Below are 14,790 nucleotides of genomic sequence, written 5' to 3'. Positions count from 1 at the left end.
AAAAAAAAAAAAAAAAAAAGTATACCAAAACAAAAGCTTGAGGGAATCTGGGATGCAGCCCTTTGGTAGAGCATTTACCTAGCATTTGTCCATCCCCAGCAAAACGCACGCACGTGTGCACACATGTATATACCTACACATGTTCAAAAACATTTTTTCATCTTTTATCTTAGAAGAAAGGCATATTTATTAAAATAAAAGCTTGATGTAGGCTTGCTACGCTCTCTGGTCGAGTCAACTGGACAAGCCGAGAGGCTTAAAAGTCACTCATGAGGCAAAAGAGTTTTAAGGAAGCTCTCTTCCTGGAGTCTAGCATTCTCTACCCATACAGTAATTTTTCATTCTCGAGTTCCATTTCTGCGTTAGTTCTAGTGTATGGATTCACGTGCTCTCTTTCAATATTTTTTTATCATAAGTGCTTTTTAAGATTGAATTCTGACATAGCTAAAGCCGTTCGCCAGCGTTCCAACAATCCTAGTTTGTCCTTAGCAAGACCTTGGGCTTGGAATTCAGTACTGCCCCTGGTATTACACTATCTCTTTGAGTAAAAGTTAGGTCACTGCCCTTCACAGGAATTTACCATCACTAAGGAAGAAGGAAGTTTCAGACCAAAGGAGAAACCAGAATAGATACTATAGCAGAGTTACACCTATACACATGTATTTACAATGGCCTAAGGGGAAGGTGGACTATATAAGAGACTAAAATAAGAACTATGGCAAGGACGCGAAGCCCTTGACCCTGCTTCTAAGATTAGTGAATCTTAGGTGGAACCCTTGTTGATCCCAGCTGTTATCAATGAATTCTATCCCAGGTGGTTCCTGTTAGACCTTTTGTGTTTACATTCTTCTGTTTTATGTAAGATTCCTGTTACCTCAATTGTACCTAGCGATTATGTCACCCAACTTCCTTATTGTCCTCTGCATAAAAAGTCTGAGACTCAATTCAAAAATTACACTCAGATTCCACACGAACTCTCCTGTGTGTGTCTGTTTGTCACTCATTCATCCACGCTTTGCCTACCCGAGACTAGAGACCCGTTCTACGCAGACACAGGGACCCAGAGGGTCTGCGGCATAGGCTTAGTGGTACATTCCTTTAATCCCAGCATTAGGGAGACAGATGCAAGTGGATCTCTGAGTGAGAGGCAATCCTGGTCCACAGAGTAAGTTCCAGGACTGCCAAGCCTCACAGAGAAACCCTGTCTCAAACAACAAAGACCAAAGCAAATAAAATAAAAGCTTGAAGAAGCTAGTGAGATAGGACAGCACGTAAATGCCCTTGCCACTATGTATATGGCCCTGACTTTGGTCCCTGGGACCCACAAAGCAGAAGGAGAGGTTGCCTTTTGAGTACACATACATGCACAAGTGTTGTGGCATGCATTCTTGACCATGATGTAATAAGAATAAAACACAAAACTTGCAGGGCTGCTGGCATGGCCCAGTCAGTACAGAGCTTGCCATGAAAGTGTGTTGGCCCGTGGATAGACACCGCCCTTACCCACGACACCCACGGCAGAATTCAGAGGCCTATCTGTAACCCTGGCACGAGGGACTGTGGGGTTGACAGGGGGTGACAGTGACAACCCGAGTTTGAACTTTCATACTCACACAGAGGTGAGAGTAGAGAGTTGATCCCTGGATGATGTCCTCAAACCCCCATGAGTACCGCAGTGCACAGCCTATCCCTGCCCACCCCCCCCACACACTAATAAAATAATAACAGTAGTAATAATAATAAATCAAATAATTTGAATTTGAGACGATCTTACTATGTATCCCTGCCTGCCTGGGACTTGCTATTAAATCAAGCTGGCCTGGAATTCAAAGAGATCCACCTGCTTCTGCCTCCTGAGTGCTGGGATTAAACGCATGTACCACCATGCCTGGCTAAATTAAATATATTTTTAAACAATAAAATGACTGCTGAAGAAATGGTTGAGTGGTTAAGAGCACTTTGTTGCTCTTGTGGTTTGGTTCCTAGCACCTCCGTGCCTGCTCACAGTTGCCTGTAACTACAGGTCATGAGTAAACGTGTACGCGCGCGCACGTGTGTGTGTGTGTGTGTGTGTGTGTGTGTGCGCGCGCGCGCGTGCGCGCGCGTACACGCGCGCACATGCATGCACAAACATACACACATTAAAAATAAAATCTTAAAATAAGGTGAAAAGACTGACCTGAGGTTAACCTCTGACCTTCACACATGCTAGGCACACATGCACAAACATAGACATGTACATACACCACACCCACACCCACAAACCTCGAAAAGAGGGGAGAGTTTAGCAAAAAGACCCATAATGTCTAGTCTAGAGGTCATCTGGCTCAAGGCTGTCCCCCAGGCTCACCTTCCCATGCCACAGTCTCAGAGGTGGCATCTCCCTCTCTGCTCCCACACTGCGTTTCCTTCACATTTCTAGTTTGACACCTGAGGACACACTCCTGCTGCCAGCGCTGCTATTTTGACTTTGTCCCCTTAGATACAGCTGAGATGAGCTTTCATGTGCAGTGTGGGGTGGCTACAACAGAGGGCGGAGTTAAGGAAGGACAGAGAAAGAATACAAAACCCAATGGACTACAGCACTACAGCAAATCCAGCAGCCACCAGGCCACACATGGCTCTGGGAAGACTTAGAGTAGTTATTGAGAAGGACCAAGTCGGCATCATGGGATCAGCCTGAGCCCACTGACTCAGGGCCCATCCACAAGACAGCAGCAGGGGATGAGCAAGGCCCAATGGACCCAGCTGGGAAACACTGAGCTGATGGCAGCCAACATAGATGCTGTGGTGCTTGCATTGGAGTGGTTATCCCCTGGGGTCCGAGAGAGTCTTCAGAGATACATATTCAGGGTCTCACAACAACTGCTTGTGAACTTGTAGCTATACAATGAGGAACCTGTTTCTCTTTCAGTGCAACAGTTTCACATGCTTCATAGTTCTGTTATGGGTGATACATCCAGCCCAAAACCTAAGGTGTCCTCAACCCTTTTGCAGGAATTGATCACAAGACGACCACCATCCTGCTAGATGGCCGAAGGGTGAAACTGCAGCTGTGGTGAGTTGGGGGCTATTCTGGTCGGGATGTCCAGTCATAGTCCTGGAGCCATGGCCCTTAGTGCCGGCTTGAGCTGGTGGCTTTCCTCAGAAGGTGCTGATGCAGTTGTCTGGGTCCACTGAATCTTATTACCCCATTGTTCAAGAGGATGTGTGTACCAAGGGCTAAGCTGTGTCCAAGAAAGAGCCTTTGTTGATAGAAGGCACCTCATTGTCACCTGCTTCCTGTTTCACTTCACCTGGTGTCGTCAGGGATAGAAGTAGAGTGACCAGGACAGCCCAGTTCTCCCATTCCTGGTTGTGATTGTACCACATGGAGCTCAGAGTGCCCTAGTGCCAAGGGCAGAGGACTTGTCGACCACCTAGACGACAGCTCCCTCTGCTCTGGCTTCTAAGGTACTACGCCAACCCTAAGCCTGGGAACTAGGGGCTCATTCTCCTTCCTGAGCCCCCCTGACCTGTGGGGAGACACATCTGAGGTTGTACCTCTAGCCCTGATGGCACTGCACAAAGATGCTGAGTCTGCAGCTGTGTGCATGGCCTAACATCACAGTGGTATTGGTCTCTCCTGAGTCTCCAGCTCCCACTGACTTTTTTTTTCCCCAGGAATCCAGGCCTATTTTACTGCACTCTTCCAGAGGCTTCAGGGACTCCCTCCATGCTCAAAAACAATCAATCCCAGAAGCTGGAGAGGTAGTCCAATGGTTAGGAACACTGGCTACTCTTCCAGAAGACCTGGGTTTCATTCGCAGAACCTACATGGTGGAACCATGAATTCTGGAGGATCTGATGCCTTCTTCTGGCCTCAATGAGTGCTGCACACATGTGGTGCACAGACATGACTGCAGGCAAAACACACATACACATACACATAAAATAAAAATAAGTAAAATTTCAAACAAAAACAAAACCCAGTCCCTGTATGACCTGAAGCCTCTCTCAGGTGGTGTCCGTTGCTGTGTCCACACCGACTCTTCTACACAGTCAACACAACCACTCTAGTTTCCTGACTTCCAAGGCCAGGCCTTTGGTCAGCCTCCAGCCTGTTTCTCCTCCCATGTCTGTAGAGGGCGCTGTGGCTATGTGCAGGGCTCTCATAGGCCTATGTGATTACCAGCATCACGCAAGGTCATCATCAGATACAACTCCATTTTACTGTCTTGCCACAGACTTTCTAATGGCTTCCCGTGGATTCTGTTGAGGCTGGTTCTGAAATCTTTGATTACTACTTCACTTCTCAGAGCAGTGAGATGGTCCTTCCCCTGTCTTTGACAAAAGTCAGTGCCTCCAGCTCACGTCCATCCTGAGCTGCAGCACTCCTCTCATGTGTTGGGTTAGTCACCAGTATCCGTTCCATGGGCATTGTGAAGACACACCTGGTATACATGGCTGGGAAACTCTTCATTCCCAAGAGTAGTGCTGGAGTGGGTATGTTAACAGTATGTGCAGATTGTGTATCTACATAGCTTTAAAAAAAAAGATTGAAGAATCATTGTACCCTCTCCAGAGAGTTACTACCATGAACGCACAATACCAGGGACCCACGCTGGGAACGTTCCTTTTTCCCTGGTAGTTTCTTGGCATGCTGATCTTGCCTACTGAGTATCTGTGTGTCATCACCTGCAAAGCAGAAGTCCTATGGGTTCCTTGTGTTGATCAACTTAGGGGCATATCTGGAGGATCTGCTTATGGTACAACTGGATGTCAAAGAAGGATCTTCCCTATCATTGAAAAAAATGTTTATCCGGTGCTAGGGACCGAACTCAGCGCCTTTCTCTCATGAGGGAAGTATACAACCACCAAGCTGCATCCCCCACCTTAGAATAACTGAGAATCTGTATTAGATTTAATTTAATCTCTGAGAATCATGTTAAAACCCACTGTTAGGCTTCTAAATATTTATTTACTTATTTATTTTATATATGTGAGTACAGTCCCTGTCTTCAGACACACCAGAAGAGGGCATCGGATTCCCCATTACAGATGGTTGTGAGTCACCATGTGGATGTTGGGAGTTGAACTCAGAACCTCAGTCAGTGCTCTTAACTGCTGATCCATCTCTCCAGCCCCACTATTAGGTTTCTAGTCTGACTTTGAGACAGGGTATCACTATGTATCCCTGAGTAGTGAGAACTTGCTATATAGACAAGGCTGGTCTTGAACTCAGAGAGATCTGCCTGTCTCTGTCTCCAGAGTACTAGGATTAAAGGCATGTGCTCCCAAATCCAATGCCTGGTTCTAGTTTGACTTTTTCTTTTTGCTTTGTTTTTTGTTTATTTGTTGGTTGTTTGCTTTTGTTTTGAGACAGGGTTTCAAGCCCTGGCTGTCCTGGAACTAACCCTGTAGACCAGGCTGCCTTCAAACTCAGAGATCCTCCTGCTTCTGCCTCCTGAGTGATGGGATTAAAGGCATGTGCCACCACTGCTTGGCTCTAGTTTGACTTTTAAATATTAGGGGCTGGAGAGATAGGTTAGTATTAAGAGTACTGGTGTTCTTCCAGAGAACCTGGGTTTGGTCCCCAGCACCAGACCTGGCTCAAGGGTACCAGTAACTCCAGTTCCAGAGAACCTGACGCCCTCTTTTTGGCCTCTGCAGCATGCACAGAGTTCACAAAAACTCACACAGACACACAGATGCACATAAATAAAAACAAATGAATATTTTTGTAAGTAAACATTAAAGCCAGGCTTGGGAGCCAGGTGTGGTAGTGTATGCCTTTATTCCCAGCACTCAGGAGGCAGAGGCAGGTGGATTTCTGAGTTCAAGGCTAGCTTGGTCTACAGAATGAGTTCCAGGACAGCCAGGGCTACACAGAGAAATCCTGTCTCGAAAATGACAAAACAAAAACAAAAACAAAAAAAAATTTAGGCTTGGTAGCAAATGCCCATAATCACAGCACTTGGGAAGAGGAAGCAAGTTTAATTCAAAGCTGAGTTACACAAAGAAACCCTGCCTCAGAACAAGTCAAGAATGGTGGCAAACACCATTACTGTCAGTGCTCAGGAAGCCGAGGCTACAGAGTAATACCCTTTCTCAAAAACAAAACAAATCAAGATGTCTCAGTGGGTAATGGTGCTTGCCACCAAGCCTGATGACATGAATTTGAGCCTCAGGACACACACGATGGTAGGAGAGGCTCCCACAAATTGTCCTCTAACTTCCACGCATGTATCCTGGCTTATGCATGTGCACACAGACATATGAACCCACATATACACATGCATGCAACATGTATGCCCGACGACACCACACACACACACACACACACACACACACCACACACACACCACCACCACTAACAACAACAACAATGAGAAAGGGAATGAGCCCAGAAGATGTTGATGCCAAGATCACTCCAGAAGCTTCAGGATGGCTTTGTGGCTCTGTCTTGGACTGGCGGGTGATGTCCACCAACACTGAGACTGTAAAAAATGGCCATGGCTCCAAAGTGAGAAGGTAGTTATTAGGAAGAAACATCAATTTCCTCTTAACAGTCTCCAACATCTTTTTCAGGGACACCTCGGGGCAGGGGAGATTTTGTACCATATTCCGCTCATACTCCAGAGGTGCACAGGTAAACAGCACTCCAACCTGGGAACAAGTTGATTTTGAAGAATAACTTTACAAGTTTTTACTTAGCAATCTCCTTTATGGCTAACTGGAGGGTGAGGCGATTACGCATGTATATAAACTGATGTGGGTGTAATCATTCACTGGTGGCTTGTGTTTTCTCAGCATCCTGGATAGTGTGTGTGGGCATGCATTCTCATGAGTGCCTGCCTGCATGTGTGTGTGTGTGTGTGTGTGTGTGTAAGCATGTGCACATATGTACTTGAGCTTCTTGTATATGTGTAAGCATGTCTATGTATTCGCTCTACGGGGAGGGAGACTTGCTCTGCTCTAGGTGACAATGTACCCACATCCTGTGCCCCAGAGCAGCTTGTGGATGAGTTCCAGCCTCCAGCTCAATTTGATAGTTGAGCATCTATCAGTGAGTGCATGAAACATCATTGGAAATAATAATGTAATGTCTATAAAGAATGGTTAAATCAAAATTACATGCTTTTGTTGAAGTAGGTAAAATGATTACTTAGGAACCAGGCATAGTGGTGCAAGACTTTAACCCCAGTACTTGGGAGACAAAGGCAGATGGATCTCAATGAGTTCCAGGCCAGCCTCATCTTGCTGTCTTTGATTTTTAAAAAATAATGATTGGTTAGTTATGTCTCTTCAAGTCTCTGGACCAAGCTTGCTGCTATGTTCCTCTGTGTGCTGACCGTTGTGACTTCTTCCCCAGGGTGTGGTCCTGGTCTATGACATTGCCAACCGATGGTCCTTTGATGGCATTAATCGATGGATTAAGGAGATTGATGAGGTATGATACATGATATTGACCAGGGATTGGCCCACGTGGCTGTTGGCCAGAAGTACAGCAATAGGGAGAATTCTTCGCCTCACAGATAGACCCAGCAGCATGACCAAAGGACCTTATGGCTGGGGAAACTGGGCTCTGCTGTGCCCCTGACTGGGTGTGTGGGTTCTGCTTGCCCCACTCCCATTTGGTGGGATGGTGGGTGGGCAGGGATGGGACTGCTGCTTGCCCAGCTACTAGTGGGAGCCTAGTGGGTGAGCATCAAGCCCGCTGATCAGGGTCTTGTGGCTTTCCTAATAAAGGGCTACAGGTTGAGTGTTTTAAAACAACAGTGATTTTCTTCAGGTTCTGGAGGACAGAAATTGGTAGGGCCGGATTCTTCTTAAGCTCCAGTACAGTGCTCTTCCTGCCTGTCCCAGCTTCTGATAGTGGTAGCCATCTTTGACAGTCACTTCATCCTACGCCATCATCATCACGTGGCATTTCCCTGAGTCCCCTCTGTGTCCTCTCCTCTCCTTATGAAGACGTCAGTCGTTAGAATAATCCCCCCTCCAATTCAATAAGACTTCATCTTAAATTATTACATTACACAAAGACCCTATTTTCTAATAAAGTACTGTCCTGAGGTTCTTCGAGGACATGAATTTGCGGGGCCATACCACTCAACCATTTTCCTTGTCTTTCTCATGCTCTAGCATGCCCCTGGGGTTCCTAAAATCTTGGTGGGAAATCGGCTGCACCTGGCATTCAAGCGGCAGGTGCCCACTGAACAGGCCCAGGCCTACGCTGAGCGCCTGGGTGTGACCTTCTTTGAGGTTAGCCCTCTGTGCAACTTCAACATTACAGAATCCTTCACAGAGCTGGCTAGGATCGTGCTGCTGCGGCATGGGATGGACCGTCTCTGGAGGCCAAGCAAGGGTATGTTAGGAGGGCCAGTTTAAGTCTCCTTTAGCTCCATCAGATGTGAAGTGGCTCTATAGCTCCCTGCATAATTGTCTGCCTCCTAGGACCCTACCTCAAGGCTTCTGTGGTCATTCTCAGAAGTCAAATGCATTTAGGGGTTAGGAGATGGCTCAGTGGGAAAGGGTACCTGCTGTCAAGCTCTAACCTGAGCCTGATCTCTGAAACCATGGTGGGCTTTGGATCTCCACATGTAGGGTTATACCACATGTGTGAGTGAGTATGTGTGTGAGTGAATGGGTGTGTGTTTGCACTATATAAATGTTCATTTTAAAAATCAGATATATTTGAAAGGAATAATTATTACAGCTTTGGAAAAAAGCTCACGATGAGATTTTTCTGTGGTCTGTACATGGGCAGAGGTGGAGGCAGAACAGGGTCTGCTATAGTCATCAGTGACACAGCCATCCCGTTTGAGATTCCTAGTTCCTGGAAGGAGCAATCAGATGTGGGGCTTCTTCCTCCTTATAGCCATCCCTAATCATAGAACACATAAGGTAAGCAGTTCTCTTTTCTTTTCCCAAGTACTGAGTTTGCAAGAGCTCTGCTGCCGTGCTGTGGTGTCCTGCACACCTGGGCACCTGGTAGACAAGCTCCCCCTCCCTGTCGCCATAAGAAGCCACCTTAAGTCTTTCTCGATGGCCAGTGGCCTGAACACCAGGATGATGCATGGCCGCTCCTACTCCCTCACTGCCAACTCCAGCCACAAGAGGAACAGCTTCCGCAAAGTCAGGACCATCCGCCCACCCCAGAGCCCACCCAGGAACTGTGCCAGGAACAGCTGCAAAATTTCCTAGAGGCTGGAACTGGTGGCAGTGGCCTGTAATCTCAGCTACTCAAGAGGCTAAGGCAGGAGGATCACAAGCTCAAGGCCCATCTAAGCTACAGAGTGAGTTCAAGGCCAGCATGGGCAATTTTGAGACTCTGCCTCAAAATTAAAAAGTGAGCTGGCTCTCTGGGAGAGTCTGGAGACAGAGACCTTTCCAGACTCGAGGAACACGTTCTGCATTTATTAACGGTAACGATGCTGCTTCCTTTGGAATGCCACTGCCACTGTCGTGGTAGGAATGCCCAGTGCGCTGTGACTGACACTTTTGCGTGGATGTGCATGAAGCTCTTGTTCTAGACTTGTGTGTGCAAAGGGGAAAAAATAGTATTCTGTTCTACTCTTGCTAATACGAAATTATGGATGTGACTTTTTATCATGATTGTTGTGCAACTTTTTCTGTAACTGCTTTTATATGGCTGATAAAATGTGTGTAGTGAATACATGTTCAAGGAAATTTCAGAAGCAATGATAATCAGATAATCTAGCATTACTGATACTACAAGAGGGGCCTTTTGTAAACATTTTAATGTCAAAGCCCCAACTTATAAAAAATGCTGCAGTTTCACAGGTTGTGTACAACAGGTCTGTCCCGTTTGGGTAGGACATGGATTTGATAAAGTTTTTGCTATGTTGTTTACTACATTTTGAGATTAATAAGTAATCTATATTCATATTTTTCTGTAAACCTACATATTTTGTACAAAGTATCCTACAAGTTCTGAAACTATGGGAAGAAAATGCCAAAGATATCTCCAGTTATGTTGAACACAGCCAGCATTGTTTCAACAGATTAGCAAGGAGAGAGGTATTTCAGTAAAGGAGAAGTAAAAACAGTTATTTAAGGATTATGTTTCTCAATAAAGTGGATACTTGCTCCTCTCTTGACAGAGTCGTCGTATCTCTCTCTAGATCCAGGTACAGCACAGCTCTCTTCTGCACTTGTCTCCTTGCCTGCTTCATGATGTTTACCCCAAAGCTTAGTTTTGTCCTATGTCATCTTTGCAAAGGATTTCTTCCCAGAGAAGAAATGCAGAGAAAACAAATAGTGCTGTATGTCATGACGAATGCCTAGTATCCCAGTTCTTGGGAGCTTGAAGCAATATTGCTGTGATACTTTGACCAACTTGGAGCTACATCGTGAGTTCCAGGGTTAGAGAATGAGACCTTGTCTCAACAAGATAAAGTGGAAGTACTGAAAGAAACACTCTCTCATGTGGCTCCTGGTAAGTGTCAAAGGTTTGTTAGAGCTGTGGCCAGACATTTCCCTAGAGATGAAGCCCTTGTCACTCCTTGCCAACAACAACAACAAAAAAATAAAAAACAAAAACAAAACCACCACAACATTCTGGCGTTATAAAGGCTCAAGTACAGGTCTCTCTTCTGGTCCTGCTGCTTAGGAAGCTAGACCCTATGAGGGATTAAACAACAGGAAAACTGAAATAAGATAAAGCTCGGATATCCTGTTTTTATTTGATTTACAATGTTTTAACAATTTTTGAGGCTCCAGATACATAATAACAATGTCCTTAGAGAAGCAGGAGTGTAGCCATCTGAGCCACTGAAGGCCTGAAGCTGGGGTCATCCAGCCCTGTGGAGATGAGGTGAATATATATCCAGAGAGGCAGGTGAGTGTGTAAGCCAGTGAAACCTGAAGGAACAAGGCCTCCTTGACAGTGGCCAACTATGAAGACATCCTGCCAGGACCTTCACAGCCACCTTATTGTTGTGCAAATGTTCTCACAGATGGTGAGACCATTTAGGGCTTAGCTGCCCTTTCTTAGGTTCATAACTAGAGAGATGAAAGGACAGTCCCTGAAGGGGTTTCCCCTCCCCTCTTCAGTGCTGATGGGATGAATGGTGGGTTGTGAGACTAGGGTCCTTCTGCTTAAGCTTTTTGAATCCTAAGATGCTACAAGTCTTCACTTGGGGAAAAGGATGATAAAGAGGTAAGGGGAGAAGCCAGTGAGGAGAGAGGGAACCGGAGAATGAATTGTAGTAGAGAGGAGAAAGCACCAGTTTCCAGAGCCATCCCAGACCCCTGTAACCAGAGCACCCCTAACAACAGTCGCGGGGTCCGGGGGATCTTTCCTGTGAGGTTGTGTCCTATTATGTCTCTTTGGAAATTTGTGTCTGTGGGAGGACGTGTCAGATGGTTGGGAAAGCTCGGGAAGAAATAGGGGATAGTCTGTCTGTGTTTGTCTCTTGGGGAAAATGCAGGTACCATTACACAGAGGCTGCTTCTGGTCGAACTCGATGTGTATCGTGGGAACGCGGTAAGGGTTTCAGGAGACTGTGTTGTGGGCAGGAGCGTTGGCGCAGTCTCTTCTCTGCCCTGTCCTTGGTCCCATCAGTCCTGCCCTGCTGGTGTGAGTGCGGGGCACCCAGCTCTCTCTGCAGCTTCCCCTCGGCTGCGTCCTGCCCCGCCCCTTATGGACGCGCCCGGCTAGCCCTCGCCACCTACTTCCCGCCACCTACTTCCCTGCAGTGGACGCGTCTGTCGCTCGGCGCTTGCTGGTTGCGCGCACGCGCGCCCACGGGTCCGCGCGCAGTGATGACGCAGCACTGACGACACACGCACGACGCAAGTCCCCAGGACCCTGGCTTCCGGCCGCGGCGGCCCTAGCGCCGCGCGACCGGAGAGATCGCCTGGTTGCGAGCGGTATGCGGTGCTGAGGAGCCACAGACCCTACGACGGCGCCATGAACCTCCTGCCGTGTAACCCCCACGGCAACGGGCTGCTGTACGCCGGCTTCAACCAGGACCACGGTGAGACCCCGGGCCCAGCTCCGTGGCAACACCCCATCCCTTCCGGGAGACCCCGACCCGACGCTGCCGCGACCTCAGGGCCCCGGAGTTGTCGCCAGCGTCCCCCGGACCCTAACCGGAGACACGGTCGCGCCCTGAGAGCTCAGACTCTGGCGGCTCTTTCAGGAAATCTCCGAACCGCTCTGTAGGGAGACTCCCCCCCGCCCCCACATACTTTCCAGCCCGGGAACCCATAGCGGGGAGGACCACCCACCCCACCCACCCCTCCGCGCGCTGCGGCCGCCCGGGTCGGCAGGCAGTGCCACTTTTTTACCGGGTACCTAGAACCCGTAGGCTTACTGCTGGGCGTCAGGGTCTCCAGCGCTTACGTTGCCAGCGGGTGGCGTACCCGTCGCGGGGCGCTAGTTTGTCGTGGTTCTTGCGGCTGGCACCTTCGTGGAGTGTAGGTTCTTCGCCTTGATGCGTGTCTTAGCTGTACACCTCGCCCTCCCCTCTGGTATTTTCTTCTGTTCTGTAGAATGAAAGGACTTACATGATTTGCGTTCCCGTGACTGCCTCTTGCCTCCTGAGTTTGGGGTCTTGGAGAAGGTATTCTTATTTCCAAGATAATGGGCGGGAACCCCTCGTAATGGGGATTGTATCCCCTGCCTCAGATGTCAAATTCCCGCCTTCTATTTTATTTTACTTTATTGTATTGCTTTTTCCGAGACGGTTTTTCTGTCCTGGAACTCGTTCTGTTGACCCTGTCTCTGCCTCCAGGGCTGCTGAGATTAAAGGAGTGTGCCACTATGCCAGCTAACTTCCCTTTTCTAAATCTCCTCAAGGGAAAAGGGTAAAGGCTGATACTCTGGGCTTCTAAGAGTTATAACATCTTAGCTTTCCATATGTAAAATTTCGAGGTGCTGTAGCAAATTTATGACTTACTGTCTTGGAAAGTGAACTTAACTTGATTTTTGTTATTGTTGGGACTGGATCTTGCTCTCCTGTTCAAGCTTATCTTGAGCTGTGCTCCAGGAATCTTCCCTTCACAGTGCCTGGAGCAAGTGGGATTGCATGCTCACTCTATTGCCTCTGGCTAAGAAGATGAGTTGTTTTGATTTTTATGTTTATTTTTATTTTTGAGACAATTGGCACTGTGTATCTCTGGCTGTCCTGGAACTCCCTAAACCTCCTTAAAAATGTTCACCACCCGGCTGTTTTGATTTTTGAGGTGGGGGTCTTACTATTACAGTTGGCCTTAAGTCGGTAGTGCTATTGTGCATCCCATCTGCATATATTCTCTTGGAGTCCACGTGCTAGGCATTTGAAGAAGTTTGAGGGATGCATTCACTATAATCAGAACCTGTAGGATAGCTATAAGATTTCCAAGGTAAACCAAGGTAAGAGGGAGAGAATGTGCATAGCCCATTACAAGTGTGGAAAACCAAGTGTGGTGGCCTTGAGCAGTACGGGATTCCAGGCCTGGTGGTTGCAGTGTTAGGATTGGTCCCGTTGTAGGACTGTGAAGGAGCAAGCACGTGTAGCATCAGCACGTGGGGGCTGAGAGGCTCATGGACATCATCTGAGTTCCAGGACAGCCAGGGGTACACAGAGAAACCCTGTCTCGTAACCAGAGAGAGAGAGAGAGAGAGAGAGATTGAGAGATTAGCTTTTATCCAGGTGTGGTGGCACACACCTTTAGTCCTAGCATGTGGGGAGGCAGAAGCAGGCAGATCTCTTTTGAGTTTGAAGCTAGCCATGTCTACAGAATAAGTTCCAAGACAGCCAGAGCTACACAGAGAAATCCTGTTTCCAAAGAGAGAGAGAGACAGAGACAGACAGACAGACAGACAGAGAAAAAGAAACTAGCAAATTGTCTAAGTTACTTTTCTGTTGTGATGAGACACCATAACCAAGTCAACTTATACAGGAGTTCATTGTGAACTTAGAGTTTCAGAGGGTTAGGGTCCATGACCGTGATGTCAGCGGGGAAGCAGGCATGTCACTGCAGCAGTGGCCGAGAGCTTACACCTGTTCCACAAGCAAGAAATAGAGACTGAGACTGGGAATGGTGTGAACTTTTTGGAGCCTCAAAGCATGCTCCAAGTGACAAACCTTTTCTAACAAGACCTTATCTCTAAATCTTTTCCAAATAGTTTCATCAACTAGGCAACAGGTATTCAAAACCATGAGCTGATTGGGGCCATTCTAACTCAGGCATTCACAGGAATGTAGCCCAGTTTATGGAGCTTTCATGAGGTCATATAGGTTTAGGCTCCAGTACTTCCCTTTACTGGAGTGGTGATAATAGTTCTGTAATCTCAGCCTTGGGGAAGTTGAGGCAAGAGGATCCAGAGTTCAAGGTCATCGTGGACTACTGGAAGCCCTGTTTCAACAAGACTTTAACACAGTTTCTGGCTGCAGTTAAGCCTTATAGTATGAACTCACATCAAACAGTTGAGTCAGTCACAATTTGGTTTTGTATATACTGATTTCTAGATTTGATTGTTTTTGTTTTTTGAGACAGGGTTTCTCTGTAGCTCTGGCTGTCCTAGAACTCAATCTGTAGACAGGATCGCCTCAAACTCACAAGGATCCTTCTGCCTCTGCCTTCCAAGTGCTAGGATTAAAGGCATGTGTTACCACTGACTGGCTGCCATTGGTGTTTTTTTTTTGTTGTTGTTTTGTTTTGTTGGTTTTTTGGTTTTTTTTTTTTCCGAGACGGTTTCTCTGTAGCCCTGGCTGTCCTGGAACTCACTTTGTAGACCAGGCTGGCCTTGAACTCAGAAATCCGCCTGCCTCTGCCTCCCGAGTGCTGGGATTAAAG

At 47.3% G+C, this 14,790-nt stretch overlaps 2 protein-coding genes across 2 annotated transcripts in view; both read left to right on the top strand.

Annotated features, from left to right (window-relative positions):
* Window positions 1–10,103, top strand: part of Rab40b (RAB40B, member RAS oncogene family) — a 31,611-nt gene extending 21,508 nt beyond the window's left edge. Inside the window, exons 2-6 of the mRNA XM_021177978.1 lie at window positions 2,998–3,058; window positions 6,571–6,631; window positions 7,355–7,432; window positions 8,125–8,347; window positions 8,915–10,103. Coding sequence (XP_021033637.1) covers window positions 2,998–3,058; window positions 6,571–6,631; window positions 7,355–7,432; window positions 8,125–8,347; window positions 8,915–9,186 — 695 coding nt within the window. The 3' untranslated portion in view covers window positions 9,187–10,103. The remainder of the gene's footprint in view (window positions 1–2,997; window positions 3,059–6,570; window positions 6,632–7,354; window positions 7,433–8,124; window positions 8,348–8,914) is intronic.
* A 1,665-nt stretch (window positions 10,104–11,768) lies between these two features.
* Wdr45b (WD repeat domain 45B) overlaps window positions 11,769–14,790 on the top strand; it is a 27,372-nt gene continuing 24,350 nt past the window's right edge. Inside the window, exon 1 of the mRNA XM_021177760.2 lies at window positions 11,769–11,984. Coding sequence (XP_021033419.1) covers window positions 11,918–11,984 — 67 coding nt within the window. The 5' untranslated portion in view covers window positions 11,769–11,917. The remainder of the gene's footprint in view (window positions 11,985–14,790) is intronic.

This window comes from Mus caroli, chromosome 11 (genome assembly GCF_900094665.2).
Source record: "Mus caroli chromosome 11, CAROLI_EIJ_v1.1, whole genome shotgun sequence".
Taxonomy (NCBI): Eukaryota; Metazoa; Chordata; class Mammalia; order Rodentia; family Muridae; genus Mus; species Mus caroli.
Note: the sequence above shows the minus strand (reverse complement) of the source record. Positions and strands in the feature narration are given on the sequence as shown.